The 12,444-nt window shown below is 41.0% G+C and overlaps 1 protein-coding gene across 7 annotated transcripts in view; it reads left to right on the top strand.

The window, feature by feature from the left end:
• nectin1b (nectin cell adhesion molecule 1b) overlaps positions 1-12,444 on the top strand; it is a 155,040-nt gene that overhangs the window by 48,694 nt on the left and 93,902 nt on the right. For all 7 annotated transcript variants that reach the window (XM_005735926.1, XM_005735923.1, XM_005735924.1 and 4 more), the window contains exons 2-5: positions 437-808; positions 2,489-2,788; positions 4,320-4,437; positions 8,626-8,777. In XM_005735926.1, coding sequence (XP_005735983.1) covers positions 437-808; positions 2,489-2,788; positions 4,320-4,437; positions 8,626-8,777 — 942 coding nt within the window. The remainder of the gene's footprint in view (positions 1-436; positions 809-2,488; positions 2,789-4,319; positions 4,438-8,625; positions 8,778-12,444) is intronic.

The following is a 12,444-nucleotide window of genomic DNA, read 5'->3' as shown; positions in this document are numbered from 1 at the left end:
GAGGAGAGCGCAGCAGACGACGACTTGGCTCCAGCTCACTGCCCTTGTACTCATTCATTAGTGATGCATTGGTTCTCGCTCGGCCCTCCCATCTCATCAGAAACAGCACCTTTGTGGACAAAGGCAGGCTTGTATGGATGTGCCCATTATGTTAATAACAACTCCCACAGCTTTCGCACACAACCACCACCATGAACCAACTTGTTTTATGTATAGGGGGCAGATATAGTATCTGTGGCACACAGGTGCGTATGGTTGAATCCACGAGTCTGACTTCTGAGTGTTGTGCGTGCTTGTACTACCTAGGAGGCTGAATTGACTCCTTGACTTTCAGTGCATGTACTTGCTATTGACTGGAGTGCTTGCTTGGCCTTGGACACTTGTTAATCGTAATTAAATGTTTTTTTTTCCTTTCCACCCCCCTCTTTGTGTCTAGCTGGCAGTGGACAGATGGTACAGATGGACACCAGTAAGTCTGGCTTCGTGGGTTCACAAGTGGAGCTGCGCTGCGTTTTCAGCAACAGTAATCCACCAGTCAAGATCTCCCAAGTAACCTGGCAGAAGCTTCTCAATGGCACCAAACAGAATGTGGCCATCGCCAACCCGGCCCTGGGTGTGTCTGTGCTGCCGCCCTTCAAGGAGCGGGTCAGCTTCAAACATGCAGCTGTTCGTCATCGTACTCCCTCATTGGAAGACACCACAATTGTGTTCTCCAACCTGCAGCTGTCCGACGAGGCTGCCTACATTTGCGAGTATACCACATTTCCTGCAGGCAACCGTGAGAACATGGTCAACCTTACTGTGTATGGTAAGAACTGCACTGATTTTAATTCTGCTTTAATCTGTAATTTGAAAGGAACATTTTTTTTCCTAATCTGGTTTTAGCAGTTCTGTAGGGATCTAAATCTTAGTAATCTAATCTCTCATTGTTTCCCATTCTCCAGGCTTGTGTCTAGAATTTATCCAAGACTTATCTCCAATAAAGCAGTAGCTGAACATTCAAAACATGTTCGTAATGTATATATGGACCTTTGGGTTTCTCATTAAAACTGTGAGAGATTTCATTAATGGCAGTAATATTCCCAAAACGCTGCCTGATAAACATCCATCTTCAAGACGTCTACATTTAAGAAAGGCTAAATTGTGGCGAGATCAAATTATTAAGCTTAATCCACCGAGTGAATGGGAACATTTAAAATTACCAGCTTCTTGGAAACAGAAAGTATGTCTTTAGTGAGTGGAACAACCTGCCTAACATACTCTGTGACTTCTTACAAAGATCCTATGGAAAAAAAAGTTGGTCACATATACTTCACTGGAAAAGTTACCTATCTTTAGAGTCAAGATAAGAGAGTAAAAAAAACACCCCAAAAAACAGGTTAAACGTCTGAACATCAGTTAAGGAGTCATTTCCTGGAGCACGCTTATGCTGGTCTGATGAACAGTCAAAGGAATGAAAACCCTGTTGCTCAAATTTGGTGTCCTATTGACTTTGAAACAGATCAAACAGGGTCAACCTGACAACCTGAGTGAAAGGCTTAGTAAAAACATATTTACAGCTCTTCTCTTCGACGCCGGCTGCTTTCTATATGTTTGCTGAAGCTCTCGGTATAACTGTCCTCTTTGTTGTTGAAACTGTTGCAGTTGCAGAGCAGCACCAAGAGCCACGTCAATGAATGATATATATATTGGTGAATTCCATATAACATGGGCCTAATAGCTTTTATAAAACAAGAAACTTTCGCAGAGGTTAGTTGATAAAAATGGCAGGTGAAATGGAAATCAATAGGAGCACTTCTGAGTGTATAATTTGGCTTGAATAGTAGTGTGGCAAAAAAAGAGTTCTCGAGATGTAGTTTATCTTGGAAAGAGGGAGCTTTGAAAAGGTTGCGTGCTGACTCTGATTAGAGAGCTAATTAGAAATTAAGTGTTGGTTTGTGTTCTATTGAGCACTGGTAAAAGAAATAGCACTTGGCTTAAGTAGTCCCTGTTGCCGGGTCTTCTTAGTCAGCTCCGAGTCCCCATTTTGTGTCATTTGGCCTCCCAGGACTTTTTAGGCTTCAGTGACTCAGTTTTTAGGCTCAGTGAACATCAGGAACATGTGTGCAGATAACCAACCGGCAGCCTTCAAAGAGGCCTCTTTATAGCCTATCTCTTTCAGTTGTGCATTTGCTCAAGCTCAAGCCTGCCTTTTGATGTACTAAGAGTAGATTTCTGATTGGCAACTCACAAAGGATTGAAATTGGATGACTGCGCATTTGGATAGGCAAGTGGGTTCTACATCTGAGAGCTTTGAGGAGTGAAGGAAGAAAAACAATGTTATTTTCATCTCAGCTTCTTAGTTTAATTTACTTCAGGAAATTGATTGTTAGAAAAGCAGACAAGACTACACACTAAAATAAAATGGAAAGTGAAATTAAAAAAATCAAGCTCATTCTTGAGTGACTCTTTTCTTCCTGAAAATTAATTTCTCCTTTCTACTCGGCAGCTCGGCCCATGACACGTATGACCTTGACGACCCCTACGATTGTGGCTAGGGCTCAGAAGCGTAAGATGACAGTTGCAACTTGTGTATCTGCGAATGGAAAGCCCCCAAGCGTGATCAAATGGGATACCAGGTTGAAAGGCGAAGCCACTTCCCAGGAGACTCGCAACCAGAATGGGACAGTGACGGTCCGGAGCAACTATGTGGTGATACCGAGCCGCGAGACCCACAAACAGAAGCTCACGTGCATCGTCACGTACCGAAATGAGAAGATCACAGACAGCGTGGTGCTCAACGTTCAGTGTAAGACACCGCTCTCCTACTACTTCACTATTTTTTGTCTGTGCTTTTATTTTGTCCTGCATCCACATGATGATTTTGTCACCAGATGACACCACTCAGCACAGTTTACACCAAAACAAAGGTTAATTACTAGAAAACAAATGAGCAGTAAACTACAGCGCCAGACTCAGTTTAAGCATGTTAGAAATCTATTTTTCCCCAGTTCTGTTGACATAACTAATAGAATCAATAATTAATAGAATGACTGAATAAACAATTATTCAAGACAAACACTATTTACCAAAAATGATGTATTTAGAGAAAAATCAATGCTTAAACAAGACCTGTTTTTCAATGTTGTGTTGACAAGTGTGCAATGGTTCTTTTACACTGCTGTATTATTTGGATGACCAAATTTTTTTAACCTTTTTTCAAGATTCTGGTGTTATTATTAAAATTATTTTTGCAAAAGTAGGCTTAGGAAATGTTGAAAAGTATCATTGTTGTCATTAAAAAGATGAATAAATAAATAAAATTAAACCACACAACCTAAACAATAGCCTCCTAGTCTACTTTTAGGGTATATTACCAACAGTATTTGGTGCAGGGCTTTAGACTCAGTCATTAACAGCTGGCTGGTTCTGCCTTTCAGGTAGATGTAATGCCAGTTTTTGTTGCCACTATTTTCTCTTAAATTTTCAAAGTGAGACTTTGAAACAAACTCCACTGGAGCCTGTCCTTTTAAACGTTGTGGCAAAATGTATTCTATCATCCACTAGAAAAAAAACTTCAAAACACCAGACAAAGCTTCTTCTCTTCTTTATATATTACTTTCGGGCATCTCTACTCTCTTTTCTTCAACATCCATCTTGAATGTAGGGACAGAGCCAGCGGTTAACTGACTATTATGCTACCTGGCTAGATAGCATTATCCAGGATGGCATTCAGCTGTATAATTTTATAAATGTGCAGTTATTATTGCTACGATTGCTCATATGTCATACGTTTTCTTGTGCCTTAAGACAGGTAAATGTTCATTGATGTCTATATAATTGTTAGAACAGTGAGTAATGTGGGTGTTAATAGAATTAATAGGTGTCCTTTCTGAATAAGCACTCCAAAGTGCTCTAGGTGGCCAAAATCGTAATGCAGTTATGTTTATAATACATAAACACAGTTGGCATTTTGTCTGTTTACCAGTAAAGCATTATTTGTGTCATGCATTATCTGAAATTATTAGCAGTATACCATTAGATCCTGTGAACTCCTGACACTACTAGTGCATTGAATCTTTTATATGCAGTTTTCATGTGAATAAGTAGCATAAAGGTAGAAATTAAATGTGAAGAAGTAGATAATTTTTTTTTTTTTTTTTTTTTAGATCATCTGGTCAAGACGATTTTTGATCCATTGTCTCAAGCTAATATGAGCTATCTGCTACTTTAAAGTGGACGGGTTTGGAAAGGCAAACTGCTAGTGTCCTTCAGCAAAGGCACAATAATAGAGCAGTGGATTATGAGGGATAACTGACAGGAGTGCTCTTTCCTTGCAGATGAACCCGAGGTGCAGATCGAGGGGTTTGATGGAAACTGGTACCTGAACCGTCAGAATGTTCAGCTGACCTGCAGGGCTGATGCTAACCCCCCTGTCACGATCTACCAGTGGAAACTGTAAGTATGGCTAAACCGTAACAAAACACCTTAAGGCTCAGAGGACGAGGCTGCAGGGATACATGCTGTTTTTCTCAGGTTAAATTTCTAGGGGAGGAAAAAAAAGTTTTATAGAGGGCTTACTAATGCAACGGGAGGCAATTTCACCGAATGGTCAAAGTGAACATTTGTTTCAAGGCATATATACAAGAAAGTAATCTTCAAAGATAAAAACACTGCTGCTTCCTTCATCCTCTCCAGAAATGTGTCTCAGTTTATTTGTTTGTTTAGAAAACGTGTAATGAAGATAAGACTAGGACCCAAGGCAGAGCACAATGGGCCTATTACAGCAGCAACATATACCCCTATCTCCCCGATGGTCACAGATAGTGGGAGATAAATGCAAACAGAACACCATTTGCTTTGCTTTTGGGGATGTGCTTTGAAGTCGGAGGGCCAGGATGCAGGTAGAGGGGTGAGAAAGCATCTTTGTTAGTGCTGTTGTGTTCTCTGAAGGGCACAGATGCAGCGGGTTGTCCCCGAGACAGTAAAGAGACGGCTGAAACTGAAGCTGAAGTGGGAGCCATGGATTAAGCCCACATACCGCAGGCCTGACATCAGGGCTTTCGCCTGAGAGCGTACCGCTGAAAATACAAAGGCTAGAACAGACACAAACATGATTTCGAGCTGTTGGAGAATTGCTAAGTAACCTCAGGTTTGATCTGCTCTAAGGAACAGCATGAAAAGTGGGCTTACAGAAATAATGAAGTAAGTACTGAGATATAAAAGAAATAAAAGTGAATGCATAACTGCCATAATTTTGACTGATCAAACCCCTCACTGCCTTTGAATATCAGATGCAAGTACCAAAAAAAAAAGACGAGGAAAGAATAAAGAAGTAAAGTGGGTGCGGTTCTTCGGATATAAAGAGTATCACCTTTTTAAATTCAAGTATTATATTATAAAATTGAGAGATAAATGTAGCAATTTGTCCTTTAATTGCTTAGTAAAAGAAAGGTTGAGAAATATGTCAGTGGACTTGAGTGGATGTGGATTAATAGACCATTGTGCCCTCATTGTATCTACTCTACAGACGACTGCTGGATTTTAATGAGACAGAAGGGGTTTCTTTTTCTCCCGTTCTGTCTTATTCATAGATTTAGCTTTCAGGGCAGAAAGACTGATACTTACTGATATATAGACATAGCAGCAGAAGACAAAGACAAAATGGATATTCTGTTTGGCCTGTTTGGGTTTATTTTTTTATCAGAAGCAAGGCGAGATTTAGGGAGATAGAGGAAGATAGGAAGAGAAGAGGAGGCGAAGAGGAAGAGATGTTAAGAGATGTGATCTAGAAAGACGAGGGCACTGTGCTGACAGATAGGAGAGGACGGCCATTGCTGCACTGAAAATGAGATGCCAAATCTGTTGTGAAGGTTCCCCTGGGCTCCACTGTGGAGGTCAGCACAAGGCTGTGACGGAACGATCCAGAACAAGCTGGCAGGATTGCGTCACACTCAACTCCAAACACAGACATCTAAAAAGGAATTGAATATAGAAATTCCAAGAAAAAAACACTACATAAAAGGTTTATTTTATATATTTTTTATTTTGTGTTGTGTTCAATTTACTGTTGGAACTATAATTAAAAAAAGTTTGCTTTTACTTTGCACAATCACTTTCTGCCTTCATATATAGTCCTTGAGGAAAGCATCTAAGCCTCTTTGATTTTTTTCTCTTGTTCTTAGAGCACATTGCCAGAGCTATTTCTCAAAATGGGTTAATGGGGAGCTTCACTCAAGTAGCTCAGCTAAAAAAGGAATGCATCCTGTATGAACTGTGTTGTTTGTTTTTGAAATGTTTGTTCGTACGGCATCATTTCTGGAGTCTGTTTTAAGTGCACACAGCAGTTTTGAGTGGGCATTAGAACAATAAGTACAGGAAAGGTGAGCTAAAAACATGGCTATTCTTTCATACATTCAATTCACTACAGTTATGAGATGTTTTTAAAAGAAAAGAAAGTATTTCAAGCAGACGCATCATTTCCCGTTAAAAATAAAAATCTGTATTATTTAAAGTAAACTGCTGCATTCCACTGTGTGATTGCTGCAGACTTAATTAGCCAGCTTACTTATCTGTATTGTGAAAAATGTGATTCTATTAGTCATGTCAATGAAAGGCCACAATAAAACAACTGTTGATTACATTTTTTGCTCACCAGTCAGTGTGAATAAAACCTGGAGAGCCCTCTAAATTATATTTAAGTTGTATAACAGCTTTGTACAACTACTTCTGCTTGAGCACTTACTAAATATTGCTCCTGTTGCCTGGGGTTTCTCCAAAAAAAGAACATTTCACGTTACACAAATTTAAATTATAAGCGGACAGATGTGTGATTAAAAAGAGCAATCCTGTTAATCTCTTCTTTTAACTAACATTAGGTTGTGATCTTATCAGTTTCCTATTACCAGTCCCATTAATTATTGGTAGTATGTTTTTCACCTCCACATAATGTTGTTAGTTGTTAAATGTTGCTGATTGGCATTCTGTCCAATCACAGACACACCTATATGCACACACATATCATGTATATGCTTGTGCATGACTGGCTAGCCAGTGAATAGAGAATATACATAACTCGTAAGTTGTTTGTTAGTCTTTCATTTTTCTGGTTCCGCACACACGTGCACACGCAGACATGCATTCAAATGTCTGACACAAATGCAGACATCTTCGGTAGTGGCAGAGTCCGTGGTGAATCACAGTTTGCCGGCCTTTCATTTCTGCAACAAATCAATTGGGCTTTGCAGAACTCAGCATTTGATAGCGGCTCACAAGGTAACTGATTATTGAATCGTGACATACTGTATTGAGGGTTGTTTGTGGCTCCATTGCAATTGCTTTGCCAAGGTGGCCAATGAAAACAGCTCAGCCGTAGCTCTTTCTATTACTTTTGTTCTGAACTATGGACTTTTTGTTGCTACAAAACTATACTGTGGTATTTTTTTATATTTTTATTTTGCCTTGTTTTGACATTTTCTTCTGTCAGATAAATTTAACCACACGGAGATCAGCTATTTGTACTTAACATTTTTATTAAATACCTTGTCGGTGTGTCGTAGGCCCTGTCATTGCAGAGCCTTGTTAAAAGCCTGTTAAGTGAACCTCAAGTGCTTGATGCGTGACCATTGTGAGCATGAAACTTAATATTGTTGCCTCGCCGTGATGTTATTTTGTTTTTCTCTCACTGTAATGAATAGGAACACTACATTGTTTTTGATGTTCTTGCACGCCTGCACTTCTCAGTGTGCCTTTCTGAGCCCACAGTAGTGGAGGAAATCTTTGCAGCATCCTTATTGATTAAAGAAACAACCAGCAGCTCACCTCAGTCAGACCAGGGGGCTCTTTAATATTATCATGATGTTTTGTAACTCTGCTCAAGCTGGGCCTATTCAGAGCAGGTGATGAGGCTAATTGAGGGAAACTCAACAGGAAACATCTAATTGTCGTGAAATTTGATGCCTTTTCTAGCCTGCGGGCTCCATAAAAAGGGTCCAGATAATACAATAGAGGCTTTGTTTGTTCATGATCCATGGCCTCAAAGTCTGCTGACCTGATCAAAGGACATGAGCAAGTCTGAACACAGTAGAGATAGTGAACCATGAAGACAAACACCTCAGGCAGGAGAAACAGGCTGCAGTTCTCAATGACAGCACAGCATTTGGTAGATTCTGCATTTATCGCTTGATCAGCTGCCTCTCCTGACAGCTCCCCTGAGTTTTGACTTCAGCCATGTGTGCTGTGCTGTAGTTTAGGAAGGAAGCCCCCCCCCATCCCCTTTACCCCCTACAATCCTCTCCTCTGCCACTGCTTTGTATTCCACGTGTCAAAAAGTCCATGTCCTCAGGCATCAGCTATATCTTACCTGTTTGGACCTGCTGGGATTCCCTGTCCTCATAATTTTGTTTGGACTTGATGGATGATGGCTGAAATATAGCACTGTCAAATATTCTTGGTATTTATCTCACACCCACACCCACATCTAAGTTTGTTTGGCACTAGAGACTGTATTTTTTATGCGCTTTGAATTGCTTTGCTGCATCTGGGAGGGTTTTTTTCCTTTTTTTTCAGTGGTCTGGAGTAATTCTGCCTTTTTATGGCATCTGCATTATTGTTCCTCTCTCTTTTTTTCTCTCTCTTTCATCGCAGTTTGAATGGCTCCCTACCCAGCAATGTGGAAATCAAGAACAACACCTTGTTCTTCAAGGGTCCTGTGACCTACGACTTGGCTGGGACGTATGTCTGTGACGCTACCAACGGCATCGGGACTCGCACCGGCATCGTGGACGTCAACATCACAGGTAGGCTGATTAAGCTGGTCATTTCTCTCTCTCCAGTAACTCTGGCATGGCCTGATCAGTGCAGTAGCCCTCTAAAAATTCAGTCAGAAAGGATCAGACCCCCTTCTGCCCAAATAAACACAGCTATCAGTGCACATGCACATACCAGGTGATTGCAGCAGATCGCCTGCGTAGCTTCAATGTGGATCCAGCTTGCCTTAGCTGTGGGGCACCCTGCTGAACAGTGTGGCAGGTTGGGTGAAAAAAAAATCCTCTCTGTTTGTGTATCAGACTTTCACACACTGTGAGAACCACCGCCCCCCTCCCGACCTGCCCTGTTACACATCCAAGCACATGTGTGGGAGCAACATAAAGCAGGTCTATTATCAGTGCCTAAAATAACATCAAGGAAATTGGGGGTTTGAGGTGAGGGTACTGTATTGATCATAGTTTGCTTGCATCATGCTCACATCTCTCTGAGCTCTGTGCTAGTTCTTTTGTCTCCTCTTCTTCTTCTTCTTGTCTTCTGGGGAAAACAAAATGCTGAACAAAACTGATTCAGTTTCCTTGTATTCCACATAATTGTTGGCACACACGCACTGTGGTTCCTCTGGGTTCTTATCCATAGGAGACGATATTATGCCCTCAAAGCCCCAACTGCAATATATGCCAGATCTGACCTTGCTAGACAGACTACAAATGTGGAGATCATCTATTATTGCTACCAGCTGTGTGCGTGTGGTATTGGGAGACTGTCACAGTTTTGCTCTGGTCAGACTGGAAAGTCTTTTCCCCTTTGCTCTCTGCGCTGCTTGGTTTCTGGGAAGCCGAGGTGTTCTAACTTGCATTGCTTTGCATGTTGACTCATGTTGTGTCTCTGGAAACGCTCTGCTTGGTGTGAAGTGAACAGCTGCGCCTTACAGTATCATTGCATACCTTTTTTTTTCTGTTTCCTCTCTTTCAGTGTGTTATTCTCTGCTGGTAAGGGTAAGGCTAAGACAAAGAAGCTTTGTAGGATGTTGTGTGATGTCATTACCTGCATTGTGAGGAGTTGCCCTCCCAAAGCAGATGGGCTAGTAGCGTTATAATAGAGGTTTCAAAGGAGTCGGAACAGGCCTTTCTTATCAAACAGAAGATGAGGAAGTAATCTGCTGTTAGGAAATCGCTGTGCACCAGCTTGTATTGAGTAACTGGGTTCCAAGGAGATGTACTGTTTGGCATAAAGTACTGTACCCCCTTTTGGAAAGGCAAAACAAAGGCACCAAAGTAATTTTCTATTTCTTCTTTTTCATTGATTGCTTAAATTAACAAACCACATTGCTATTGTCCCAGTAGTCTTTCTGTTTATTCTCATCATTTGTCTATATAATTGTATCGAGTGAGTGAGGTGAACAATGCGTGGGTACACGATGTGAGTGCGTTCGCTTTCAGGTCGCCTCCGTGCAAAATTGGAATCTAAGCATTCTGCTTTGTTTTTGTCTTTGAACCTTTTGAGTTTTGAAGAAGTTTGCACTGTGCTCAGTAGCAGGTTAGAGGAAGCAAAATGACTAATTCCGAGGCTGTGAAAATACATTTGGTTCTCAGTAGTAGGTCATTGTTCCTTTCTGTCACTCTGCATGTTTACAAATAATGAATGTGCTTCATTATTACAGTTATTACATATAATTATGCATTAAAACGAATTATTGAATTTTTTCTACTTGACAGTTAGATTGTCACTTGATATTTGTAGCTATAATAACTGCCGTCAAAGAAAAACTATATTATCAAAGATTAAATGGCACAAAGCACCCAGTGGTCTGTTTGCCGTCTCTGTAGTAACACACTGGCTGAATATATTGTTGTTCTGTACTATTTGATGGCAAAAGTTCCCGATTTCTTTTAAGGATATATTCTCAAAGGGTACCACACAAGTCTTAAAAGCATGTTGCCAGTTCCCATAGTAACAGTTACAAGTTAAAGGGAGGACAGCCAGATTCCCCCTGCGAAAGCACAGTTCAGAGCCTCAGCTCTGACATGAAGCCCCATCAAATTACACAATGCCTTATAAGCAACTCAGGTTGATTTGAAGCATTAATGCAGTTTCCTGCTTTAGGATGCGCACAAAGGGCGACAGAGGCGGTCTCGTCCCCGTGTCTCGTACACTAGCAACATGGATATCTTGCAGTGGTGTGATGCATCTGCTTATGCGCTCTTTGCTGATGATGTGAAATTGATAGCATTCCCATGATAGTGTGTACTTGTCACCAGAAACTCTGAGTTCAGTTAAGATAGTTCAGTTCGGTTCAGGAGACATTTGTGACTGCAGATCTGCACGGCTGACATGACTGAAAAGACCTTTACATGGGAACTTCAGGGTGTTCGCAACATTTCCTATTGACTTGTCTGAAGTGCTCTTTGCTGCCTTGACATTGGCGGTGCATAATGACCCAGTGGCGCTGGTGTAAGAAGTGTGCTGATGCTTCATTAACTTCAAAAAGCATCTTTGTGCTTTGCAACTTCAAAGAGGTCTGGCTGAGACATAGCAGGCGAGAGAGCCCACTGCTGGCTGCTGTTCATGGCTGCACCATTAGGCCTCAGTAATCCTAGCTAAGTGTACTGTGCTGAAAAGGACCAACCCACTATCTTTGGCACATTTGTTCAGAACATCATATAGCTGCTAGAGCTGCCAGATTTTTTTGACCAGTGAAAACACAAAATAATAATTTTTTTCCCTTGTTAAAAGCCCATTTTAATGGTCTTTGAACATGGAGACTCCCAGGAGAGTTTTGTGTTACTAGAGTCAATAAATCATCATTGTTCCTGGTCTTTTTATCCTTTGTTAAACTCTATCATTGACAAATATGACACCTAAGCAATCTTGTCACTATTATACATAATTTTGTCCATAGAAAGATTTATCCATATGCATACGTTTGTTTGTTTTTTTTGTTTTCAAGTTCACTTATAGATTGCCACCATAATATTCACCTGCTGTGGCGACAACCTTGCTTGATGTCAGGAAGATAAAACGTCCATGACGTCTCATTTGTATAGCAGAAAAGCTATTTTCCCACAGTGGAATGCAGCACACGTGGGGGATTTTAAGAAAGTGTGTTTTAATCAAACTACTCAGTTTTCATGGACAGATTGGTAGCTGCATAGCTGTCACCTATGCAGATAGCAGGGCCACAGAGCACCTTGTTTCAATTAGTTCTGGGATAGTGTTTGCTGCGGAGATGGCATCGACTATGGTCGAGTCACATGGGCTAAAATGGCTTTCTCCAAGGACATGTGTTCTGGAGAAATGGTGTCACTTGTCAGAATCTAATGAAGCACTCTCCTGGTTTAATCAATCCTCGCTCTCAGAAAAAGAGGTGGAAAGGAAGTCTAGGGGAAAAGGAAGAGAGGGAGGGGGAGGGATCTATAGCGAGGGAGATGAGTTTCATGTAATGGGCTTCTTCTTAGCAAATACCTCACTCATTTACATGCAGTTCAGAAATCTCCTGAGAGAAAGTTGACAAGTCGTCAGATCTGATTAATCAGCTAATTACCAACGGGTATCAGAGGCCGTGTTAAAAAATAGAGACAATTAAACAGCCTCACAATGTAAGTTATTTTTGATGAATCCTTCTCAGCAGCCTTTAACTGTCTAATAGGAATGTCACTCAAGCAGTCACCCCTGTAAAATATTGCAGCTGAGAAAGCC

Source organism: Pundamilia nyererei, unplaced genomic scaffold (assembly GCF_000239375.1).
Source record: "Pundamilia nyererei isolate P.nyererei 1_Seehausen unplaced genomic scaffold, PunNye1.0 scaffold00066, whole genome shotgun sequence".
Classification (NCBI taxonomy): domain Eukaryota; kingdom Metazoa; phylum Chordata; class Actinopteri; order Cichliformes; family Cichlidae; genus Pundamilia; species Pundamilia nyererei.
This window is presented reverse-complemented; position numbering and strand designations above follow the sequence as displayed.